Source organism: Dipodomys merriami, unplaced genomic scaffold (genome assembly GCF_024711535.1).
Source record: "Dipodomys merriami isolate MVZ:Mamm:240054 unplaced genomic scaffold, mDipMer1.0.p SCAF_33, whole genome shotgun sequence".
Taxonomy (NCBI): Eukaryota; Metazoa; Chordata; class Mammalia; order Rodentia; family Heteromyidae; genus Dipodomys; species Dipodomys merriami.
The window spans coordinates 3,016,351-3,040,545 of NW_027204826.1; the positions used below are offsets into that span (position 1 = coordinate 3,016,351).

Sequence of the window (24,195 nt, forward strand, 5' to 3'; positions counted from 1 at the left end):
CACAGCCTTGAAGTCTGCAGGGGGAGGCCCCTCTCTCCAAGGCCCAAAAGCATCGAGTCCAAATGTATTAAGTTTATTTAAAATAGCATTCATAAGAGCTTTAAAACCTGGAAAGCGGGTACCATTTAAAACTCCAGTGATTCAGGGAACAGCCCTTCACATACTCTCCTAGGAATCCACACACACAGAGCAACATCCAGACAGTGGAAGATGGGTTCAAGCAAGGAGGGCTGCCTGCTAAGAGGCTGGGGTCCCCCCAGATGGGGTACTGGCTTTGGTCTTCTGCGGTCTACGGCGGCCTGGGAGGAGACAGCAGAGACAGCTGGCTGGCGGGGGGGTTCCCACAGGGCCTTGCTCCCCCCCACACTGGTCTCCCCCAGCCCAGGGAGGAGACGGGGAAGCCCACTTGCGCTTGCATAGACAAGGGGAAGCCAACCTGCGCCTGTGCAGCGGCGCCCTTTCCTCTTCCCTTTCTCAGGGTCCGGGGGGGCCTCTGGGGCCTGCGGGGGGGTGGTCCCAGGCCCAGGGGGGCCTTTGGGGCTGGTGGGAGGCGGGTCCCCTTCAGCTGTCTTCCCGGAGGGTTTTCGGGTTCTTCTCCTCCTGGGCAGTGGGGGGACCTGGGTGGAGGAGAGAGATGGCGCCGGGTGGGCCGTCCACTGGGGGCTGAGCAGGTCCAGCTGCAGAACTGGCCCCAGCACCCCTCAGAAGAGCACTGGCCAGGAACCGGCCCCTACCTCTGCTCCATCCGCAGGCACCTGCTGGCTCTTCCGGGCCTTCTTTTTGCGGGACTTGCCACCTGCAGGACGCTGCGCTGGGGTTGAGGCTCCTAGGGCCCCGGCTCCCCCCTCTGGGGGTGACCCCAGGATGGAGTGGGGCTGGGGGGGGGACGCTGAGCCCTGGAAGGCGCGGAGTCCTTCCCACTCTCTTGGCCTCTTTAGTGGCTGCTTACCTTTCGGTGCCATGGGGCCAGGGTCCCCCTGAAATAGAATGAGGACAAGGCTGGCGTGGAAGGAAGGGACCGTGGGGAGATGTGACCCCTGGCCGGCCTCGGCAGGGCCTCAGCCTCCCAGCCTCTGACCCCAGGCCTCTACTTCCCTGGCCTCCCTGCCTGTGTGAACAGTAAGCACCAAACCTGGAACCAGATGGTGCGGCCATGCCCGTCCCGCAGGGAGCTCATGCCCGGCACGCCATAGCACCGCAGCCAGCCCCGGAACACCGCGAAGTCTTCCTCCCCTTGCTCCGACCCGTAGCCTTTACCCCCTGGGGGGAGAAGGAAGGAGGGCGATCAGACACTGCCAACCAAGGAGGACAGAGCCTGGGGGCCCAGACCTCGGCTGCACCTGCTCCTCCCTCTGCGCGAGCGGGCACCGGGCACCACGGCCAAGGGGAGACCTCTGCTCAGCTCCCACTCGGGTGCCAGGCCGGGCACCCCTGGTTACACGGTATGCCAAGGCAGAGGCTGCCAGCCGGACCTCACCCAGCCGGACCACCTCCTTGGGCAGCAAATGGCACAGCTCCAGCAGGTCCGGGTTTTGTAGCCGGGCCCTGATCTTCTGGCTCAGGGTCAGCTCCGGGCTCTGAGGGAAGGCGGGCAGGGCCTGGCTGTCAGCACAGGGGGCAGGGGCGCTGCATGAGACCACACACCTCCCCTCCCCTGCTGGAACCAGCCCCACTTTCAAGATGGCTCACAGCCACCTCACACGGGACCCATGCTCATGGGGGGCTCACCGGCCGGTGCTGCTTCAGGGCCTCCAGAACTGTGCGAGCCCTCTCAAATGGGGGGATCTTCAGCCTGGGGGAGCAGAGGGGGCTGTGGTGAGGGGGTGGGGGTGGGCCCCGGGCCTAGGCCACCCAGCCCTCCTGCCCAGGGCCTGTCTGCCCACCGGTGCAGGATCTCCGCCCGCAGGTAGTTGCCGATGCCGTTGAAGAATCTCTGGTCCAGGAGGGCCTCGCAGATGGGCCGGTCAAAGACCTTGTCCGACAAGTTCCGGAGCACATTCTCCCTGGAAACACAGCCATATGTGGGAGATTTACACACACACCCTCGCCCCAAACTCTGAGAAAGGAAAGAGAGGCTAGTGGGGGACGGGATACACCCTATCCTTGGCTGCAGAAGGAACCGATATCCCAGCCCCCTTTCCAGTCTCTGCTGTCTGGGTAAGGTAGAGCCTCTGTTTTCTTATCTGTTAAATGGGAGCAACACAGGGGTTAAATGTATTGGGAAGGAGAATTGGTGGGTAAACGCGCAGCTTCGTGCTCACCATCCAAGAGCCTCAAACTTTCCTGGTGAACCCAGGCTGCCAGGGGTGTGTGAATGGAGGGCCCGGGTTTGGGAGTTCACTGATGGATTTCAGTGAGCATGTCACGGGCATGCCAGGGCAAGGCCTGGCTAGTGAGCACTGCTCCAAGGAAATGGGGGGGGGGGTGCTACAGACCCATAAAGAAACACATCTGGGCAGGGGGGGCCAGTGGCTCCCGTCTGTCAGCAACTCAAGACGCTGAGATCTGAGGATTACAGTTCCAAGCAGAAAAGCCTGTGAGACAATTATCTCCAATAAACTTCTCAGAAAATGCCAGAAGTGGTGCTATGGCTCAAGTGGTAGAGCACTAGCCTTGAGCAAAAGAAGCTCAGGGACAGTAGGCCCTGAGTTCAAGCCCCAGGACCAGCAAACAAAAAGAAAAAGAAAAAGAAAACACATCTAGGCTGGGTGCTGGTGGCTCACGCCTGTCATCCTCGCTGCTCAGGAGGCTGAGATCTGAAGATGAAAGTTCAAAGATAACCCTGGCAGGAAAAGCCATGAGACTCTTATCTCCAATGAACTACCAAAAAGCTCTAAGTGGCGCTGTGGCTCAAGCAGTAGAGCGCTTGCCTTGAGCTGAAGGGCTGAGGGACAGCGCCCAGGCCCAGAGTTCAAGCCCCACTACTGACAAAAAGAAAAAAAAGCTCAGGGACAGAGTGGGGTTCTGGGGTGCAGCCCCCCCCACACATCAGTGTGGGGACAGATCGGGGAGTGAGGCCCAGTGGGGGCCGGGCACCCCCATACCTGAACTGCTGGTACTCCAGGAGGACACAGGGCCCGCGGCCCGGATGCCAGTGCCCTCCGGGGTCCCAGCGGCCGAAGCGGCGGACGTCCACGAAGCAGAGGGCCTGCGGGGGTGCGGGCGGGGCGGTGTAGAAGCGCAGGTGGGCGTGGCGCGGCAGCTGGCCGGCCGGGGCCAGCCGGAAGGAGCCCGACATGCCGAAGCGGAAGACGACGGCCAGGGGCGGGCGCGGCGGGCGCGCCCCGGGCAGGGGGCTCAGGGTCAGGCGCAGCTCCTTGCCGCGGGTGGACGCCGCGATGCGGTAGGCGCTGCTCTCGAAGGGCACCTCGGGGTTGCGGCTGACCTCGGACTTCTCCACGCGGCCCGCGAACACCAGCTCCGCGCAGGCGCGGTTCACGTAGAGCGCGGCCAGGCGCAGCTCGGGGCCCTCGGGCATGCTGCGCGGGGGGCGCGGGGGTGCGGGGGTGCGCGGGCTGTGCGGGGTGCGCGGGCTGCGCGGGCTGCGCGGGGCTGCGCGGGCCGCGGCCGGCGGGCTCGGCCTCCTCCCCGGGTCTGAGCGCTCGCGTTCCCGCCCCTGCGTGGCCGGGATGGCAGGTGTGCCCGCTATGCCCGGCGCTCTATGGGTTGAGAAGAGAATCCTGAGAACTTCTGTTCCAAGCCGGCCTTGAACCGGGTTCCATCTCTGTCTCCTGAGCAGCCAGGCTCGCGGGGATGAGCCGCGCTCCCCACCGTCCCCCCGGGGGCCCCACGGGGGCGCAGACCTGCCCGAGCTCCCGGGAAAGTGCGGCCGGGCGGGAGGGGGAAGGGGCCACGGGGAGGGGTCGGGGCACGGGGAGGGGGTCGGAGCGGTCACCTGTTGGGTCTCGGCGGGGTCGGGCGCGGAGCCCCGAAGTCGCCGCTGTCACCCGCAGGTAGCGCCGGGACTTCCGCCCGAGCGGCCGCGGGGCGGGCAAGGAGAGGAGGGCGGGGCCAGGCCCGGCAGGGGCGGAGTCATGCCGGGTGAGGGCGGGGTCAGGCACGGCGGGATGGGGCAGGAGCGGGGCCAGGCCCGGCAGGGGCGGAGTCATGCCGGGTGGGGGCGGGGTCAGGCACAGCGGGAATGGGGCGGGGGCGGGGCCAGGCCCGGCAGGGGCGGAGTCATGCCGGGTGGGGGCGGGGTCAGGCCCGGCAGGGGCGGAGTCATGCCGGGTGGGGGCGGGGTCAGGCCCGGCGGGGGCGGGGCCAGGCAGGGCCGGGTGGGCCTGCGTTTTTCCCAGGGTTAGGGGGTCTGGGACCCGGACCAAAGCCGGGTTTGCATTCTCCACACCAACCCCCTGCCTCCCCCCATCTCGTTTCTCATTATCTATCTATCTACCTACCTATCTGTCTGTTTTTTTGGTCAGTTCTGGGGCTTGAACTCTGGGCCTGGGCGCTGTCCCTCAGCTCTTCAGCTCAAGGCTAGCCTCTACCACTTGAGCCACAGCGCCACTTCCAGTTTTCTGGTGTTTTATTGGAGATAAGTCTCACGGACTTCCCTGCCTGGGCTGGCTTTGAACTGTGATCCTCAGATCTCAGCCTCCTGAGTAGCTAGGATTACAGGCATGAGCCACCTGCGCCCGGCTTCCCACTCTCCTCTTGGCACTTGTGCTCAAGGCTAATGCTGTACCACTTGAGACACAGCTCTACCTCTGGAATTTTGGTGGTTAACTGAAGATTCTTGGGCTGGGAAGGTGGCTCAGTGGTAGAGTGCTTGCTTAGCATGCATGAAGCCCTGGGTTCCATTCCTCAGTACCAGAGAAAGAAAAAGCTGGAAGTGGTGCTTGTGGCTCAAGTGGCAGAGTGCTAGTCTTGGGCAAAAGCTCTGGGACAGTGCCCAGGTCCTGAGTTCAAGCCCCAGGATGGAAAAATGAAAAAAAAAGAAAGAAAAAGAAAAAAAAGAAACATCACATTTGAGGGTACTCCATATCGTGTCCCCTTCAGTGAGGGTTGATCAAGGAAGAGGTTATGCCAGGCAAAGGCACCACTGTGGACTGCTAAGTCACAGACGGGCGATTTCATGTTCTTTTTTAAGGTGTAATTTACATATGGAATATTTATCTTTTGCAGAGTTTTAATGAACACACACAGCTGTGCAGCTGCTGGCCAGCAGCAGAGACCCCAGGGCGGTGTCACAGAAGGCAAGATGAGGAGACACAATCACTAGCCACCAGTGGTAAGTGAATTGTTTTGGGAGATGGAGGAAGTCTGGGGTTTGAACTCAAGGTATCAAAAGCACTCTACTACTTGAGCCACATCCCCAACCCTTTTTACTTTAGAGCTTTTGCCCAAGTCAGCTTTGAACTGAAATCTTCCTGCGTCTACCCCAATAGCAACTGGGATTGCAGGCATGTGAAACCAAACTCCCTGATAAACAGCAGTGCATTCGTATTTCTTTGGCCAGTCCTGGGGCTTGAACTCAGGGCCTGGGGGCTGTCCCTTAGTTTTCACTTCTGCCTTTTTTTTCCAGTGGTTAATTGGAGCGTCTCACAGCCTTTCTTGCCTAGGCTGGCTTTGAACCTGTGATCCTCAGATCTTAGGTAGCTGGGATTACAAACGTGAGCCACCAGAGCCCAGCCACTGACATCGTTGTGTACAGCAAAACCTTCAGGCTCCTTACCACAGAGAATTGCCCACGTGTCTGGCGCATGTGGCAGCATCTGCACCCTTTCTCTTAGCACAAAGCACAAGGCTGTGTCATGCTCAGGGCTTGCTCCTGTCAGAACTGTGTGCACGGCTGATTCACTCTGCTCAGCTCACCAGTTGTAGGTGGCTGGGATTTCTCTGGGGGCTTCTTTAATACCATGCAAATATCTGGTTTCACATCCATCTTTCATCCAACGGTCTTGGCAGTCTCCGTTTTGATTATTCTAGCCTCATCAAGCATTTAATTGGGAGTTACAAAAATCTTCATTTTTTAAAATTAAAAAAACTAGTATTCCTTATGAATTACATGAAATTCTTCTATAACAAAGTTTTATCTAGGGCCAGGCACCAATGACTCACACCTGCCATTCTAGCTACCCAGGAGGCTGAGATAGGAGGATCAAAGCCAGCTAAGGCAGAAAGGTCTGTGAGACTCTTGTCCCCAATCAGCAAAAAGCTGGACTTGCAGCTGTGGCTCAAGTGGTAGGGCACCAGATTAGAGTGAAAAAGCTAAACAAGAGTAAAAGGCTGCTGGGCGCCCGTGGCTCACACCTGTAATCCTAGCTACTCAGGAGGCTGAGATCTGAGGATCGAGGTTCAAAGCCAGCCCGGGCAGAAAACTCAGTGAGACTCTATCTCCAATAAACCACTAGAAAACCGGAAGTGGCACTGTGGCTCAAGCAATAGAGCGCTCGCCTTGAGCTGAAGAGCTAAGGGACAGCACTCAAACCCAGAGTTCAAGCCCCAGGACCGACCAAAAAAGAGTACAAGGCCCTGAGTTCAAGCCCCAGTACCAGCACTAAAACAAAAAACAAAAATGCCTTCATCAGAACCCAAAAAGAAAGGCCCACACCTCCACAGCCCTTTATACTCCTTTATTCTTGCTGCCAGGGTGACCAGAGCCTGTTTCAGGGGGAGGGAGGGCAACGCTGGGAAGGAGCCCCAGAGTCCCTCTACTCGAGTCCCAAATGGGAAGCCACACAGCCAGAGCCCCAGAGGCCCTTGGGGAAGGCGGAGAGCGGCGGCCAGGGAAGGCCGCTCCATCTTCTCAGCCTAAGTTGCTCATCAGGGTCTGCACTTGCTTCAGTTCTGCGAAGGCAGGGAGAAGATGCAGCAGGTTGGGAGCAGCCGTGTCGGGCCCTGGGGAGCCCCGTGCCCCTAAGGTGTGGCTGGTCCTCACCTGCCAGCAGAACCTGGAACTTGTCTGCTGAGAGAGCCATGAGCAAGGGCTGGGCTGGGGCGCCCGGGGCGGACGCCACCTCCAGCCGCAGGTGCACCAGGGGCTCCTGCACAGAGCGCAGCAGGCTGGAGCTGAGGGTGTAGTCCACGCGCCAGCCCACGCCCGCCAGCCTGCTCACTGTAAAGGAGGGAGAGCAGAGCTCAGGAGGGCAAGCCAGGCTCCCGCCCCCAGCCGTGGCCGCTACCCTCTGGCCCAGGCCTGGTACAGGACAGGTGCTTTATCATTAAAGAGTTCAAATACGCCGAGCCACCTGTGGCTCACAGCTGTCACCCCAGCTACGCAGGAGGCTGAGATCTGAGGCTTGCAGTTCAAGGCCAGCTGAAGCAAAAGTCTGTGAGACTCTATGGCCAATGAGCCGCCAGAAAACCAAAAATGGAGCTGTGGCTTAAGTACCTGAGTGAAAAAGCTCAGGCCCTGAGTTCAAGCCCCAGTCCCAGCACAAAAGGGAAAGAGCTGAAAGATCCAGCAGAAGAAACTCTGGCTGCACGTGGGGCTGTGTTTAAGGCTTCTGACTGATGGCTGTCCACCCCCAGCCCAGCCCAGCCCTCCCAACACCCCGGGCCCATGACCGCACACACCGCGCAGGCTGCAGGCCCGCAGATGCTCCTGCAGGGGGCGCTGCTTCTCCTCGTAACAGCGGCACAGGCTGGCGGCGTGCTCTGGGGACAGAGGGACTTCCACTGAGTGTAGCCGGGAGAGGGCAGGCCCGGTCGCCTGGACACCTGGCCAAGGCTCCCCCCGCCCCCCCCTCCAGCTCCCCACCACCCGCAGGCTGTACCTCGGGGCAGCCCCAGCTGCTGAAGCTCATTGGATAAAGACTCGCCATCCACACTGTGCTTGGCGGCGCTGGAGAGGATGAAGCTGAGCACCGCCACCGTGGCCTTCACATCGCCGGATTCTGGAGACCCAAGGGAGGGGGAGGACGGGACTGTCGCTGTGGCCCCCAGTCACCTCCCAGCTACCACGAGATCTTCAGCTCCAGGCCAGGGTGTGTAGGGGAGGGGGGTGGGGAGGAGCTGGCAGGTGCAATGGGCGACTCACCGAACTTGGCATCGGCCGTGAGCTTCAGGATCTTCTCATACTACAGGGAAAGAAGGGCCTTAGCAGGTGCTGGAGCCCCGGTGGCGCCATCACCTCCCCCAGCCTCTGGGTTAAGGCTGGAGAGGAGGGTGGGGGGGTCAGGAGGCCGCTTCACCATCACCCTGGGGTCACAGGTCAAGGACAGGGGCTGCTGGGCCCCGCACTCACATCGATCCCCTGTCCCAGAAGTTCCTTTAGCACCTGGCTACACAGCAAACGCAGCTTCACGGAGGACTGGAAGGGAAGTCCCCAAATCAGGTGACTGGGGACTGGCTCAGAGAGGGCCAACCATGGGATCAGGTCACACAGCAAGGCAGCCCCAGGCCCAGAGTGACTGCTCCACCCCTTCATCCTGCCCCGCCCCCAGGGGACCCTGTGCACTCAACGATCTTGGCCAGCGTGCTGATCTCGGCTAGGACCCAATCGGGGCAGTCCAGGTCTCCGCAGAACCGGAACCTCTGTCAGGGAACGAGGCGCACAGTCAGACCGCAGAGTGGCCCGGATTCATGTCCAAGATGGCCACCCTCAGGCCACTGTTCGCCCCATCACCGGACCCCCGCCCCCACCAGACTGTGTTCTGTCTGGTCCAGACATTCTCTTACCCAGCAAGCATCAAGCTTTTTGTTTTTCTTTTAAAACTATGGGGTTTGAACCTGGTGTTTGTGAGGGAGTCACTTGGAGCCGCAACTCCAACCGTCAACAAGCATCAATCAAGAGGCACAGCTTAAGCTAAGTGCTGGGCACCCGGCAGGGGCAGAAGGAAGTCCGTGGTGGACTTGTGGGCTCAGGGATCTCTCTCCTCTTTCCCCTACCACAGGTCCAGCGACAACAATGAACCTGCTGTACCTTACAGCAGCTTCGCTCCCTCTGAATCCTCACTCCCCGCTCCTGGCCTGCTCTCTCTCATCCCCCTTCAGCTGAAGGGACTCACATCCCATCCCCCCTCAGCTGAACGGACACCTCGTCAAATGGGTCCTTCCTGCTCCCACTTTCTAAAATGAGGAACTATTTTAGCAGTGACTTATGTCTGTAATCCTAGCTATTCGGGAGGCTGAGATCTGAGGATTAAAGTTCAAAGCCAGCCAAGCAAGAAAAGCCCGTAATATTCTTTAAAAAATTTTTTTCCTGGGGCTGGGAAGGTGGCTCAGTGGTAGAGCGCTTGCTTTGCATGCATGAGGCCCTGGGTTTGATTCCTCAGCACCACATAAGCAGAAAAAGCCAGTAGTGGCTCAAGTGGTGAGTGCTAGACTTGAGCTGAAGAGCTGAGGGACAGCGCCCAGACCCAGAGTTCAGGCCCCACAACTGACCAAAAAAATAAATAAATAAATAAATTCCCGCAGTATTCTTACCTCTAACCAGCAAAAAGCCAGACGTGGAGCAGTGACTCAAGTAGTAGAGCACCAACCTTGAGCAAAAAAGCCAAGCAGGAACCCAACACACAGAGTTCAAGCCCATCTTTTTGTTTGTGCCAGTCCTGGGGTGTGAACTCAGGACCTGTGAACTGTCCCTGAGCTTCTTTTGTTCAAGGCCAGCACTCTACCACTTGAGCCACAGCACCATTTCCTGCTTATGTCGTACTGAGAAACTGAACCGAGGGCTTCATGCATGCAAGGCAAGCACTCTACCACGAAGCCACATTCCCACCCGTCCCTGAACTTCGTTTGCTCAAGGCTAGCTCTCTACCACTTGAGCCAGTGCCACTTCTTTTGTTGTTTTTGTTTGTTTTTTTGTCGGTTGTGGGGCTTGAACTCTAGGCCTGAGCACTGTCCCTCAGGTCAAGGCTAGTGACCTACCACTTTAGCCACAGCACCACTTCCAGTTTTCTGATGGTTTATTGGAGGTAAGAATTTCACAGATTTTCCTGCCCAGGCTGGCTTTGAACCATGATCCTCAGATCTCAGCCTCCTGAGTAGCTAGGATTACAGTCGTGAGCCACCAGCACCCGGCCTTTTATTGTTTATATGGTACTGAGAAATTGAACTCAGGACTTCATGCATGCTAGGCAAGCACCCTACCACTAAGCCACATTCCCAGACCTCAAGCCTGGCTAATGAATAAAAGTAAAGCTGGGTGCCGGTGGCTCATGCTGTAATCCTAGCTACTCAGGAGGCTGAGATCTGAGGATTGAGGTTCACAGCCAGCCCGGGCAGGAAAGTCCATGAGACTCTTATCTCTAATAAACCACCAGAAAACTGGAAGTGGCGCTGTGGCTCAAGTGGTAGAGCGCTGGTCTTGAGCTGAAGAGCTGAGGGACAGCGCCCAGGCCCAGAGTTCAAGCCCCACAACTGACAAAAAAAAAAAAAAAAAAAGAATAAAAGTAAAGAGGAAACAGCTGACACTAAAGAAATGTACATATCAAACAGGTGTATTGTCAAAATTTACAGAATTCACAAACTTTACAGACCATGATAATGACACGTTGCCTTGTGAAGGTTAAAATGTGCGTGTGACATTAAGTATCACTATCCCACAATACCGAGAAATTTGTGACATTTATGTAATCGCCTCATCTCAATAAAAATTATTTAAAAAAAAAAAGAATAAAACTAAAGGGCTCCCTGCACAAGGACACCTGGGAGCCAGTGCGTGTGCTCACCCTGTGGCTGGGGCGACCAGACCCAGCGGGGTCCGCCTCATCTCCCACCTCCAACCCACCCAGCTCCAGCCGCTGAGATCCATCCCCCCCTCCCGGGCCAGGCCCTCCCGCCGGGGGCTGCGGTCCCCGCCGGAGGCCGCTGCTGCCCTGGGCCTCCCAACGCTCAGCAGGACCCTGGCCCTCTGGGTCTGGCCCGGGTTGGGTGCCGGTGTTCCGCACGTCCGCCTCGGGCAGGGATGCCCGGCTGGCGGGGCCATGTTAAAGCGGGGCTCGGAGGGCCCGGGGCGCGGCGAGGCATCTGGATGGTGCATTGGAAGCCACTTGCTGTCCGGCTCCGCAGGCGGCCGGAGGCCCAGGAGGGCGGAGGCCCGGGAGGGAGGAGGCCGGAGGCCCGGGGGTCGGAGGCCCGGGAGGGCGGCGGCCGGAGCGTCGGCCCGCGCGGGGCCCCGCGGCGGCCTCCATCCCGCACGCGGGCGGCGGGCGGCCTCCCCGCCGGCACGGCCGGTCTGGACCGCCTCCGTGTTTGTCTCCCCGCCGCCGAGGTCACCCTCTCCCGCTTCCCACCGCCCCGCGCCGCCCCCGCGGCCTCACCATCTTGCCCGGAGGCCCGGCCCACGGATATCTTCTTTGGGTCGCATAGGTCAGCTGATGGGCGGTCACGTGACGGGGACGCTCAGCGTCAGGGGCGGGGCGGTGGAGTGTGTAAGGGGCGGGTTGGTGGGCGGGGCTTGGTTTGGAGGCGTGGTCACTGCCGAGAGGCGGGTCTGTGGGTGTGGCTCGGTGGGGGCGTGGTCGCGGGCAGCTACTCTGGGGGTGTGGTTTGCGCGGGGCGGGGCTTGCGCGGGGTTAGTGGTCTCCGGGCGGGCGCCGCTGCGGATCTTGGCCCCCCGGAGGTGGCCGCAGCTCTGACCGTGTCGGAGAACTCCCTTGTGACTCCACTTTCAGGAAGGCAAAGCGGAGGATAAGAAAGTCCAAACCGGCCGGGCGCCGGTGGCTCACACCTGCCATGCTGGCTACTCAGGAGGCTGAGATCTGAGGATCGCGGTTCAAAGCCAGCCGGGGCAGGAGCCCAGGCCCAGGCCCAGAGTTCAAGCCCCACGACTGACAAAGGAAAAAAAGCTGCATGCGTGTGTGTGCGTGTGTGTGCGTGTGTGTGCGTGTGTGTGTGCGTGTGTGTGTGTGTGTGTGTGTGTGTGTGTGATGGGCTTGAACTCTGGGCCTGGGCACTGTCCCTCAGCTCTTCAGCTCAAGGCGAGTGCTCTGCTCTACTACTTGAGCCACGGTGCCACTTCTGATTTTCTGATGGTTTGTTGGAGATAAGAGTCTCTTCCTGCCCAGGAAGGTGTTGAACTGCGATCCTCAGATCTCAGCCTCCTGAGTAGCTAGCATGACGGGCCTGTGCCCGTGGGGGGGGAGGCAGAACTGGGGTTTGAGCCCAGGACCTTGTGCTTGCCTAGGCAAGCTCTCTATCACCTGAACCCCATACCCCACCCACAGCCCTTCCTGCTTCGGTTATATTTCACATAAAGTCTTGGCAACTTTTCCAGGCCAGCCTGCCTACCTAATTACAGGCATTTGCCACCACACCTGGCTTTGAAAACTCTTTTTTTTTTTGTTTTTTTTTTTTTTTGTTTTTTTTTTTTGGGGGGGGTCCAGTCATGGGGCCTGAACTCTGGGCCTAGGCACTGTCCCTCAGCTCTTCAGCTCAAGGTTAGCACTCTACCACTTGAGCCACAGCGCCATTTCTGGCTTTTTTTCTTTTTGCTTATGTGGTGCTGGGGAATCGAACCCAGGGCCTCAGGCATGCAAGGCAAGCGCTCTACCACTGAGCCACCTTCCCAGCCCTCATTTTTTTTTTAATATAAAGGAGAGACAAAAAAATTAGATATAGATTTAAAACTGCCTTTATATTGATAAGACTATTTGAAAAGCAAAACAGCCAACATCACACAGGTAATATCAGACAGGCAAACGACTTAAATTTGGAAGTCAAAAAGCTGAGTGGCATGTCCTTTTCATGCCATTTCGCAGATATTTGTTTCACAAATAGAGATTATTTGATTATTTAGAGTAGCAGTTCTCAAATGTTGGCAAGATACACAGCATCTGCCAGCTTGTGATAACACACATCGCCAGACCTTACCCAAAGGTCTGATTCAATAGGTCCAGATGGGGTCCTACAAATGTACTCTTTTTTTTTTTTTGCCTGTTGTTGGGCCTGAACTCTGGGCCTGGGCGCTGTCCCTCAGCTCTTCAGCTCAAGGCTAGCGCTCTACCACTTGAGCCACAGCACCACTTCCAGCTTTTTCTGCTTATGTGGTGCTGAGGAATCGAACCCAGGGCCTCATGCATGCAAGGCAAGCACTCTACCACTGAGCCATCTTCCTAGCCCCTGCAAATGTACTCTTATTTGGTGTTTTTGTCAATAGTGGTGTTTGTTTGATGTTGATCCTGGGACTTGAATTCAGGATCTGGACACCATCCCTGAGTTTCTTTTGCTCAAAACTAGCACTTTACCACTTGAGTCACAGCACTCACTTCTGACTTTTTCTGTGTATGTGGTGCTAAGGAATTGAACCTAGTACATGCTAGGCAAGCACTCCACCACTAAGCCACATTCCCAGCCCTTAAATACTTTTTCTTTGTAAACACATTTGGGATCAGAGGGATCATTTTATTAAATGTTTTTTTTTTTTTTCCCAGAATAGGTGTCTTTCTTTAAGATGCCTTTGCTCAGTTTTGGGACACTAGTAAGCATTCGTGAAAACGGGCAAGATCAGAGGGAGAAAACTGTGTTGTTTTTCGTGTGTGTGTGTGTGTGTGTGTGTGTGTGTGTGTGTGTGTGTGTGTGTGTGTGCATGCCTGTCCTGGGGCTTGAACTCAAAGCCCTGAGTGCTGGCCCCGACCTATTTTGCTCAAGGCTAGCACTCTACAACTTGAGACACACTTCTGGCTTTTTGATGGTTAATTGAAGCTTAAAAAAAAAAAAAAGAAGTTTCATGGACTTTCCTGCCTAGATTGTCTTTAAACCTCAGATCTCAGTCTCTGGAGTAGCTGGGATTACAGGCGTGTGGCACCAGTGCCTGGCTGAGATGAATTGATTTCTGGTGGGAAGAGTATTCATTCCCCTTCCTGAGCTGGCTCTGGCTAGGGGGTGTTTGCTGATGGAAGGGCTCAGGACACAGGGGCAGGGGGGAGGGAGGGAGCTGCAGCCTGCTGGCACTCATCCCCCAAGCCAGGGAGGCCCATTGGAAGGCAAGTAGGCAAAGCTGGCATCCGCTGGCCCCGCTGCCCGTATGTCTAGGCAAATACACCTCTCGATGGGGTGCTTGGTCTCTGTCTGCTCCTCACCCCTTGCTGTCCCTCTGTATCCACTACCACCCTTCTCAGGACCCTCTGGGTGTGTGGGCCCCCTGCTCTGTGCCAGGGGACGCAGGTTGATCTGGGCTCCAGACCTGAGCCATCAAACGCAGAACTTCCTGGGGTCAGGGGTGGGGGGGGAAGGAGGTGGCTGGAACCTCTCCTCCTTGAGGGACGTAGGAGACTTCTTGGAATTACCTACGCTACCAGGTAAGACCTGAACATCCTGGGGGGCACAGGTTGGGGAGGCAGAATGGGGGTGTCAGGATAGGCCAGCCAGCCAGGGGTGGGTCATGGGGCCCAGGCCTCAACTCAGTGCCCTTCAGTGGGTGTCCCCCCTCCCCTCTGGCCCTCACCACGCCTGGAAGGGGGTTTACACAACAAGGAGCTGTGAAATTCTTCCCTCTTAGAAATCATGTTCAACCTAGTGCTGGTCACTGCTGCATCCTAGCTCCTCAGGAGGCTGAGAGCTGAGGATCAGGATTTAAAGCCAGCCTAGGCAGGACAGTTCTTGAGACTCTTCTCTCTAGCGAGCAAGCAGAAAGCCAGACGTGGAGCTGGGGCTTAAGTAGAGCACCAGCCCTGAGTGGCAAAAGCTAAAGGATCCAGGCCCTGAGTTCAAGGTCCAGCACTGGCACCAAAAAGAAACCTGTTCAGCCAGGAAGGGGAGCAGGCTAGAGGGCAGGGTGGGGCAGGCGAAGGTGGGGAGACGGGGCTGGCTGTCTTGGCTGGCCTCTTGTCTGAGAGATCTGCCATCTGAGTTCTACCCTAGGTTTTCATTTTCTCTCTACCAGAGGAGGCTCCGCCTAAATTCCTTTACTGGCTTCACTGTCACCCAGGTTCCAGGAGTAGTTCTTCCTATTTTTTTTTTTTTGTTTGCCAATTCAGGGGCTTGAACTCAGGGCCTGGGCACTGTCCCTGGACATCTTTCACTCAAGGCTAGCACTCTACCACTGAGTCACAGTGCTACTTCCCGCTTTTTCTGGGTATGTGGTGCTGAGGAATCGAACCAAAGGCTTCATGCATGCAAGGCAAGCACTCTACCACTAAGCCGTAGTTCTAGCCCTGGCACACTACCTCTTGAGTCATAGCTCCATTTCTGACTTTTTGCTCATTCATTAGAGTCCCATAGACTTTCCTGCCTGGGCTAGTTTGTTGTTGTTCATGTTTGTCAGTTGGTCGTGGGGATTGAACTCTGGGCCTGGGCGCTGTCCCTCAGCTCTTCAGTTCAAGGCAAGTGCTCTACCACTTGACACAGCACCACTTCTGGTTTCCTGGTGGTTCATTAGAGATAAGAATCTCACAGACTTTTCTGCCCCATCTGGCTTTGAACCGAGATCCTCAGATCTCAGCCTTCTGAGTAGTTAGGATGACAGGTGTGAGCCACTGAGGCCCGGCCTCTGGGCTAGTTTTGAACCTCTGTCCTCAGATCTCAGCCTCCTGAGTAGCTGGGTCGACAGGTATGAGCTACTGGTGTCCCGCTTTCTTACTTCCTTTTTGCTTTCCTGTCTTTTCTCTCTTCCTCCCTTTTGCAGGTTCTAAGTACTACACTCAGGACCTCCAGTGCGGCCCAGAGCCCCACCTGTCCCTTCTGCAAGGCGCCCAGGACAGCTTCGCCCTGTCCTTGACACTGACCCTGTCCCTGACACTGACCCTGGGAGCCTATAGCATGGCTGTGCAGTGGTTTCCAGCTGTTGGGATTCTTCTGGCTGGTAAGAAAGTGGGGACAGGGTAAGTGGCCCAAAGGAGGGACAGGACCTTCTCAACGAACATCAGACCTCTCCTCTCCTTGTGTGTGTGTGTGTGTGTGTGTGTGTGTGTGTGTGTGTGAGAGAGAGAGAGAGAGAGAGAGAGAGAGAGAGAGAGCGAGAGAGAGAGAGAGAGAGAGAGAGAGAGAGAGAGAGAGATTTTGTGAGGGCCTGGGGGCATTGTCTCTGAGCTCTTCTGCTCAAGGCTAGCACTCTACCACTTTGAGCCACAGCTCTACTTCTAGTTTTCTGGTGGTTTATTGGAGGTAAGAGTCTCATGGACTTTCCTGCCCAGACTGGCTTTGAACCATGATCTTTGGATCTCAACCTCCTGAATAGCTAGGATGACAGGCGTGAGCCACCAGCACCTGGTACCCTCTCCCTTTTTTGTTTTGTTTTGGCTAGTCCTGGGGCTTGAGATAATAGTCCAGTTGGATGCTGGTGGCTGAGATCTAAGAACTGAGGTTCAAAGCCAGCCAGGGCAGGAAAGTCGGTGAGACTCTCATCTCCAGTGAACCATCAGAAAACCAGAAGTGGAGCTGTGGACAGCACCCAGGCCCTGAGTTCAAGACCCCCCTTCTTGCCTCCCCCAACAACAACAAAAGTCTCAAGGTCTTTTCTGCCAGGGCTAAAGCAAGACCCTCAGATCTCAGCCTCCTCAGTAGCTAGGGTGACAGGCGTGGACCGCCAGCACCTGGCTCCAGTGAGCTCTTGAGGATGAGCTGGGTCTTAGGTTCCCTAGGCCCCTTAATATGACGGGGGCTGGGGGGGAGAGTGGGGCCGATCATACACACTGGTGCTGCTAGACAAGGCCTGGCCTGGTTTGCAGTTCTCTTGGTGGTCTCAGTTCCGGTCCTACCCCTGACTTTTGCCCACGAAGACCCTGATGAGTCTCCTTCGGCCTCTGGCCCAGCAGACCTGCAAGCCGGCAGCAAGACGCCTCACCAGCTACCCAAGTTCCTCAGATTCCCTTACCCAGGGAAATCTGGGGGCCGGCAGGTCCTCGAAGCCGTGTCCTGGGATCCCCTCCCACGGCCCACTCCTGGGGGAAGTCCTGAGGTCTCCATCAAAGCCACCCCTGTCCCGACCCTCTCAGCGGTGACCAAGGCTGCAGCCTACAGGACCCCAGAGCCCCAGCCCCAGGTCCCAGGGGTGCCAGGATCCCAGGTGATGTCTGCACCTGTAACTCCCACACCACAGAGGCAGCCCGCAGGACCCCCTTTCTCCTCCCCCTCCCCTTCATTCATGTCTGGACCCACAGGATGGCCAAGGCAGGCCTGGGGCAGGCACAGTCCTAATGCCAGTGCTCAGGTGCCCGCAGCATGGACCACTGGCCGCTCCTGGCCTGAGTCCCCTACCCCCCTGCTGGGAGCTCCAGGGGACCCTGGGAAGGCTTTCGTGCCCCCGTGCCAACTTGTGTGGCCATCTGGTTCTAACAGGACTGCCATCACCCAGCCCCTGCCCCCTGCAGCTCCTGGGACTTCAGGTCTGGACAGGGCCTCTCCGGCCATCACAAGGGTGGCCAGGGACAGGGCAGTGGCCAGCCGGGGTCCAGGGCCCATGGCGGCCTCTGTGGGGCCACTGCCCTCAGCCAGGTCAGCTCCACAACCATCTCCAACCTCCTCCTCCCCGCTGGCTCCATCTCTGCCATTTTCCCCAGCACCAGTGCCACCATCTCCAGTCCCAGCCCCAATCTCTTCTGTCCCCACTGGAGCCAGGGCCCCCCCAGGCCTGTCTGCATCTGCCTTGGGCCTCTCAACCACAGCCTCCTCTCCCAGTGCCTCCAGCCTTGCTCCAACCAGGCCTCTCCTGTTGGTCTCAGGTCACCACCAGCCGGCTGCCCCTCAGAGGACAGTCCAGCCAGGGCTGGGGGGCCCTGCCAGCCCATCCCCAACTGCTACCCTCTCCCACCAACCCCCCTCCAGCCTTCCGGGGGCCCCCTGGAGCCCTGGCTCCCCGAGGACCCTTGCAAGCATCTACCCCACCCAGCCCACCCCCTCCTCTCATCCTGGCCAGATCACCCCTTTCCAGGACTCAGCCTCCTCCATGCCAAGAGTTGGTCACGTGACCCGCTCCGTGACTTTCCGGGTCACCGGTGGAGCCTCGTCTGATGCTCTGGGAAGCCCCGCATCTGTGTCACAACAGCAGCTGCGTGGGGACCTCCGCCACCAGGTAGGGGCACCTGATTCCCCACGGGGAGGTCATAGAGCCCCTCCTGTGTCCATTCAGGCCCTGGGCTCCCTCAGGGCAGCGAGGCCCAGAGCTGAGGGTGAATGAATGAATGAATGAATGAATGAATGAATACTGTCCTGTGCTCTTGGGAGGACCCCACAGAATGGGGAGAAAGTCGAAAACTAGTCAGGAGCCTGCCTGTCATCCCAGCTACTCAGGAGGCTGGGATCTGAGGATCCCAGTTCAAATCCAGCCTGAGAAGGAAAGTCCATGAGCCTCTTATCTCACTCTTACCTTACTCCTGGGAAAATGAGTCACTGTTCATTCAGGAACTATAGAGATGGGGGAGGAAGCACTCTGGCCAGGAAGGGCCAGATCACAGGATCACAGGCGTGACCCACAGCTGCAGGACTAGGACATGTATATTTTCACCTGTCCTCCAGGGGGCGCTCTGAGTCTCTGTCCATGGCAATTGGTCCATTCCTTCCTCTTTTTAACCTGTTTCTTAGAATTCACTGAGCACCTTCTGGACATTGTGCCAAGGCAGGAGAGACAGAGAGCAAAACCAAGCAGAATTCCTGCCTCAGGGAATCTCCTGGGGAGACTGAATCAGAAACCAGGCCAATCCAGATAGACGATGATAGAGTAAAAGTTCCATCTCTGAGCTAACCCCCCTCCCCAGCCTCCTTTCATTGAGACAGGGTCTCCCAATATAGCCCAGGCTGGCCTTGAACTCAAGACCCTCCCTCCTCAGTCTCCCCTTGTGCTGGGATTACAAGTGTGAAATATTAGCTGTCGTAGAGAGAAGATAGCCAGATGAGAGAGGAAGACGGTCAGGCACTGGAGGCCCACGCCTGTCATCTCAACTATTCAGGAGGCTGAGATCTGAGGATTGCAGTTCAAAGCCAGCCCAGGCAGGGAAGTCCATTGGACTCTTACTCCAATGAACCACCAGAAAATGGGAAGTGGGGCTGTGGCTCAAAATAGTAGAGCAATATCCTTTTGAGCCAAAGAGCTCAGGGACAGTGCCCAGGCCCTGAGTTCAAGGTCCACAATTGATCTCACTCACACACACACACACACACACACACACACACACACACACACACACACACACAAAAGAGACTTTGTGAGCAGGCAGAACTGTGTGCCTGAGATGGTCAGAGGCACTGAGGGACTGGGGCAGGGGGGGGGGTAAGGGGGAGGAGGGGGGAGGTGAGGAGAGGCCCAGGTGGCAGCTGTTGGGAGCCAGAGCCAAGCATGACCGCATTGAAAAGTGATCTGCAGCAGAGAGGAAAAGCAAAGTGGGAAAATCAGGCATTTACGGCTCCAAGACTTGACACTGCCTCTGATGTTAGCTAAGTTGACCTCAGATCTGAGGCTGCTTGTGTAGAAAGTAGCTTGGCCCAGTGCTCGTGGATCATGTCTGTCATCTCAGCCACGCAGGGGGCTGAGATCTGAGGCTCAAGATTGAAAGCCAGCCTGCCAGCCCGAAAGTCCCTGAGACTCTTATCTCCAATGAACCAGCAAAAAGGCTAGAAGTAGAGCTGTGGCTCAAGTGGTAGAGCACTAGCCTTGAATGAAAAAGCTCAGGGGTAGCATCCAGGCCCTGAGTTCAAGCCCCAGGACCAGTACCAAAAAAAAAAAAAAAAAAAAAAAGGGCTGGGAATGTGGCTTACTGGTAGAGTGCTGGCCTAGCATGCATGAAGCCCTGGGTTCGATTCCTCAGTACCACATACACAGAAAAAAACCAGAAGTGGTGCGGTGGCTCATGTGGTCGAGTGCTAGCCTTGAGCAAAAGAAACTCAGGGACAGTGCCCGGGCCCTGAGTTCAAGCCCCAGGACTGGCCAGAAAAAAAAAAGTAAAGAAAAGGAAAGTAGCTTGGGCAGAGCCTGGCCACTGCATTGTTCAAGCCGGGCTGATGGCAGGGGACAGAGATGTGGAGGGTAGGGAGGGCCAGCTCCATGCCTTCTGTCTGCCTGTCTGTCTGCCTGTCTGTCCTCAGATCCAGTCTATCTATCACTTGGACTTTCCCAATTTCGAGGGTGTTGGTGTCCTGGTGTTCGGGTAAGTGCCTGTGTTTTGGGGTCCCCAGGCTGCCAGCCCCTGCATGCTTGCTCTCTCTGCCAGGGCCAGGAAGGGCTGGATGGGGAGGGGGGAGAGGTAGAAGCTCACATCTGGTCCCAGCAGTGGCTGTGTGACCTCAAATGACCTTCCTCTTGATCCGAGCTGATTTCAGCTGCTGGATTGGTACGGTGCTGCCAGGCATGTCTGAGCAGCAGTGGGAAGGCAGGGGTGGCAAGAGCATCTGGCTGGCCCTGTGCTGGTGGCTCTTGCTCATAATCCTAGCTACTCAGGAGGCTGAAATCTAGAGGATCACTGTTCAAAGCTAGCCCACGCAGCCTGGCCCTGGTGGCTCACGCCTGTAAGCCTAGCTACTCAGGAGGCTGAGATCTGAGGATTGCGGTTCAAAGCTAGCCCGTGCAAGAAAAGTCTGTGAGACTCTTATCTCCAATAAACCACTCAGAAAACTGGAAGTGGCGCTGTAGCTCAAGTGGTAGAGTGCTCGCCTTGAGCTGAAGAGCTGAGGGACAGCGCCCAGGCCGAGTTCAAGCCCTACTACCGACTAAAAAAAAAAAGCTAGCCCATGCAGAACAGTCCTTGGGTGCCCACTCCAATTAACCAGCCAAAAGCTGGGCTAGAGGCATAGCTCAAGTGGCAGAGCACCGGGTGTTAGCAAACTAGCCAAGGGAGAGCACAGCCCTGAGTTAAAGACTGGGCGTGGACTGGGAAGGTGGCTCAGTGGTAGAGCGCTTGCCTTGCATGCATGAGGCCCTGGGTTCGATTCTTCAGCACCACATAAACAAAAAGAAAAAAGCCGGAAGTGGTGCTGTGACTCAAGTGGTAGAGTGCTAGCTTTGAGCTGAAGAGCTGAGGGACAGTGCCCAGGCCCAGATTTCAGGCCCCACGACCGGACCCCCCCCCAAAAAAAAAGACTGGGCGTAATGACTCAGGTGGTAGAGCACCAGCCTTGAAGCACAAAAACTCAGGAACAGGCCTGGTGCCCATGGCTCACACTCGTAATCCTAGCTACCCAGGAGGCTGAGATCTGGTGGTTCAAAGTCAGCCCTAGGTAGGAACATCCATGAGACTCTTATCTCCAATGAGCCACCAGGAAACTAGAAGTGGCGCTGTGGTTCAAATGGTAGGGCGCTCGCCTTGAGCTGAGGAGCTCAGGGACAGTGCCCAGGCCTCGAGTTCACGCCTCTACTCCCCCCTTTCAAAAAAAAAATAGGGGGACTTATGCACCAGCCAGGCCCCCTCCCCTGCCTGGGCCTTCTGTGAGCACACGCCTCTGTCCCCAGGCCTGGCTCTGAAGATGTAAACGCCACCTTGGTGTTTGGGGGCTCATCCGGGCCCTCGGCGCACCAAGTCCTCTGGACTATGTACCGCTGGGTCAAGATGTCCAGGTGGATACTGGGAAGTGTGTCTCTGGCTGAGGACAGCCTGACCTCTGATGGTGAGCCCTCAAGTGTCTGCCCCCCCCCCCGCCAATACAGGGACCACGGGGACTCTGGGTCCTCCTGACTCTCAGCTGTGACTCTGCAGGGTCCAACCTGACTGACCTGGCTCTGGAGACCATCAGCATCCACTTCACAGTCCTGAGGCCCTTCCTGCCCCAGCTCCTCTCGCCTGGTTCTAAGCCCTTCGTCCTGCTAGAGAAGCAGATTCTCCAGTGGGTGAGATCTCCTTGCTCCCCTACACAGCCCTCCTTCTGGAAGGGGCCTGGGACCTTTGCCTGATTCTCTTCACAACAGGCCTCTGGGCTATTTTTATTTTATTTTGTGCCAAGCCTGGGACTTGAACTCAGGACCTGGGCCCTGTCCCTGAGCTCTTTTGCTCAAGGCTAGTGCTTCGCCACTTGAACCGCAGCGCCACTTCTGGTTTTTGGGTCGGTTGTGGGGCTTTGAACTGCGATCCTCACATCTCAGTCTCCTGAGTAGCTGGGATGACAGGTGTGAGCCACCAGTACCCAGCTGCCCTCTTGGGTTTTTGCCTGTGGAGGTGCCACAGGTTGGCACCATGGGGGAGGGAAGGGGGGCATGAGGGAGACCGGAGAGGCCTCAGAGCGATGCCTGGGGTGGGTTGGGGTTGGCCTAGCCAGGCTCCCCTGCCCCAGGGTGCCATGTAGAAGGGACTCAGAGGCAGCCTCTGAGTTCCGACCTCCCTGACTCCCCACAGCTCACACCGCTGGTGTCTGGATTCTATAAGAAGCACCCTCAAAAAGGGCCCCTGCTCCTCTTCAGGTGGGTAGAGTGTTGCCCCCATCCCCAGCCTGCACAGCTAGGGGGCAAGCCAGGATGGGGAGGCAGAGTTTTGGGGTCATGGAGAGGACTTTGAGCCATCTGGATCTCTGCCCTAGGATGTGGGGAGGGCCCCCCCATACCTAGGACTCAAAGCTTGCTTCTGTAGTAGCACCTGCTAACCTGTGACCCCGCCCTTCTCTAGCGACCTCGACCAATGGGTGAGCATTGACATGGAATACAAATTCCACAACCCTGTCCCCACCCACCTCCGAGGCCTGGCCAATCACCTGGCCCGCAGCAGCACAGATCCCGCCCTCCTGAAATCCAGCCTAGAAGCCAATGGTGAGTCTGGCAGGGAGTCCAATCTGGACTGGCAGCCTACTTCTTCTAGAATTTACAGTCCCCTCTAGAAAATGAGTAGAATTGCATGTGTGCGTGTGTGTGCATGTGTGTGTGTGCCATTACTGGGACTTGTACTGAGAATATGAATTCTATCCTTGAGCCTGTTTTTTTCCCCCTCCAGTCTGGTGCTCTACCACTTTGAGCCACAGCTTTTTTGGTGATTCACTGGAGATGAGTCTCACAGACTTTCCTGCCCGGGCTGGCTTCGAACCACAATCGATCCTCAGATCTCAGCCTCCTGAGTCACTGGGATCACAGGCGTGAGTCACTGGCCCCGGGCTGTGGGTTTCATGTGTGTTTGGAGAATCTCCAGACGTCGATGTGAAACATGGCACCCTTGGGCCCGCCCTGGAGGCTCACGCCTGTCATCCTAGCTACTCAGGAGGCTGAGATCTGAGGATCGCGGTTCAAAGCCCCCTTGGGCAGGAAAATTCGTGAGACTCTTGTCTTCAGTTAACCACGCACAAATCCTGAAGTGGGGCTGTGACTCAAGCCGTAGAGCATTAGCCTGGAGTGAAAAAGCTCAGGGACAGCGCCCAGGCTCTGAGTTCAAGCCCTAGTACCAACACCAAAATAAACACATGCCACTCTCTGAGAACAGCAGGACTGGGACGTGTGCTCTGCGCCAGGTTCCTGGGTGATGGGGTTCTCATGCTGTACCCCCATTCCTATGGTTCTAGAGGAGAAGGCCGAGCTGGAGGTGTATGAGCTGTGGCTCCTGATAGGGGGCTGGCCCTTCACCAAGGCCTTGCAGAACAAAACCAGCCCCGAATTCCAGAAGCTTCAGCAGCAGCTGACCAGATGGGTGACATGGCGGCGGGGGGGTGGGGGGATGGAAGAGAGGGGGGTGCAGGGGTGGAGCTGGCTGAGGCCATGGTGGGCAGAGAGCCCTGACCTTTGCCCTCTTCTCCTGACCCCAGATGACCCCAGGCCTCAGGACTCTGTGGAACTTTGCTCAAGTCGTGGTGCAGGAGTTCTGGTGGGCTGGTTTGGCTTGGGTTTTGGTTCTGGGGATGGGTGGTGGAGAGCCAGACGCCAGCTCCCGTTAGCCAGCCACGGAACTCCTTTCCAGGCCAGAACCACCGACTGCCAAAGTGGAGGCCATCTTCTTCCAGGCGGCCCCACCCCGGGGGCTCATCCAGGAATCCGTGCGCAGGGCCCTGAGGTGTGCACCCGAAGCCGAGGGCCTCTGGGTGGAGGTGACCGGCCCAGACTGCGGTCAGTGCCCTCCCCCCAGCTGGCGGCCTTCCCTCCCTTCTGCCCTCCCCCCTCCCCCTCCCAAACCCCAGGACCGCAAAGATGGAGGCTTACTTACCCTGACCACCCGCTCCTCTCTGCTCTCTGCTCCAGGCGCCCCCCACTCCACAGCCTCCAGTCGACCTGGACCTGGAGTCCCCAGCCCCCCGCTGTGTGTCCTGCATGCCATTGTCACCATCACCTTGGTAGGCGTCCAGCTAGGCAGAAGGGACATCTTGGGGGGGTGGGGGTGGGGAAGGCAGGGCATCCAAATGGAATCTACCAGAACGGTGAGGCTTTTGGGTAGGGGTGTGTGATGCTGCGCTGTCTCACCCCAGGTGCTGAAGTAG

At 57.4% G+C, this 24,195-nt stretch overlaps 3 protein-coding genes and 1 long non-coding RNA gene across 4 annotated transcripts; 2 read left to right on the top strand and 2 right to left on the bottom strand.

Annotated features, from left to right (window-relative positions):
• Positions 1-57: 57 nt before the first annotated feature.
• Neil1 (nei like DNA glycosylase 1) lies at positions 58-3,967 on the bottom strand. Its single transcript, XM_070042855.1, has 11 exons — positions 3,896-3,967; positions 3,545-3,659; positions 3,045-3,499; positions 1,884-2,003; positions 1,729-1,792; positions 1,478-1,577; positions 1,133-1,260; positions 950-977; positions 735-796; positions 437-617; positions 58-299 (listed from the first exon to the last, which is right to left on the bottom strand). The coding sequence occupies exons 3-11, from the start codon at positions 3,476-3,478 to the stop codon at positions 238-240; spliced, it is 1,179 nt and encodes a 392-aa protein (XP_069898956.1). The 5' UTR covers positions 3,479-3,499; positions 3,545-3,659; positions 3,896-3,967; the 3' UTR covers positions 58-237.
• Positions 3,137-6,082, top strand: LOC138841899 (uncharacterized). The gene is made up of 3 exons (XR_011376522.1): positions 3,137-3,343; positions 5,128-5,233; positions 5,528-6,082. It is a non-coding gene; the product is annotated as an uncharacterized lncRNA (long non-coding RNA).
• Positions 6,083-6,563: 481 nt separating this feature from the next.
• Positions 6,564-11,294, bottom strand: Commd4 (COMM domain containing 4). Its single transcript, XM_070042856.1, has 8 exons — positions 11,211-11,294; positions 8,410-8,481; positions 8,192-8,257; positions 7,985-8,024; positions 7,722-7,841; positions 7,522-7,602; positions 6,884-7,060; positions 6,564-6,792 (listed from the first exon to the last, which is right to left on the bottom strand). The coding sequence occupies exons 1-8, from the start codon at positions 11,211-11,213 to the stop codon at positions 6,752-6,754; spliced, it is 600 nt and encodes a 199-aa protein (XP_069898957.1). The 5' UTR covers positions 11,214-11,294; the 3' UTR covers positions 6,564-6,751.
• Positions 11,295-19,837: 8,543 nt separating this feature from the next.
• On the top strand, positions 19,838-24,195 carry LOC138842138 (taste receptor cell protein 1-like). The gene is made up of 11 exons (XM_070043376.1): positions 19,838-19,846; positions 19,906-19,967; positions 21,266-21,420; positions 21,510-21,640; positions 22,143-22,207; positions 22,410-22,549; positions 23,290-23,414; positions 23,530-23,588; positions 23,682-23,827; positions 23,960-24,051; positions 24,184-24,195. Exons 1-11 carry the CDS (start codon positions 19,838-19,840, stop codon positions 24,193-24,195), a joined length of 996 nt encoding a protein of 331 aa, XP_069899477.1.

Excerpts from the sequence above, each read along its gene's own strand:
- Neil1 (XM_070042855.1), bottom strand. The coding sequence starts at position 3,478 with ATGCCCGAGGGCCCCGAGCTGCGCCTGGCCGCGCTCTACGTGAACCGC. Across the intron at positions 1,578-1,728 it reads CCCTGAAGCAGCACCGGCCG|AGCCCGGAGCTGACCCTGAG; the intron begins GTGAGCCCCCCA and ends GCCTTCCCTCAG. Across the intron at positions 797-949 it reads TGGCCCCATGGCACCGAAAG|GTGGCAAGTCCCGCAAAAAG; the intron begins GTAAGCAGCCAC and ends AGCGTCCTGCAG.
- Commd4 (XM_070042856.1), bottom strand. Across the intron at positions 8,025-8,191 it reads TTCTGGGACAGGGGATCGAT|TATGAGAAGATCCTGAAGCT; the intron begins GTGAGTGCGGGG and ends CTTTCCCTGTAG. Across the intron at positions 7,603-7,721 it reads GCAGCTGGGGCTGCCCCGAG|AGCACGCCGCCAGCCTGTGC; the intron begins GTACAGCCTGCG and ends CTCTGTCCCCAG.
- LOC138842138 (XM_070043376.1), top strand. Across the intron at positions 23,589-23,681 it reads GTCGTGGTGCAGGAGTTCTG|GCCAGAACCACCGACTGCCA; the intron begins GTGGGCTGGTTT and ends ACTCCTTTCCAG. Across the intron at positions 23,828-23,959 it reads GGTGACCGGCCCAGACTGCG|GCGCCCCCCACTCCACAGCC; the intron begins GTCAGTGCCCTC and ends TCTCTGCTCCAG.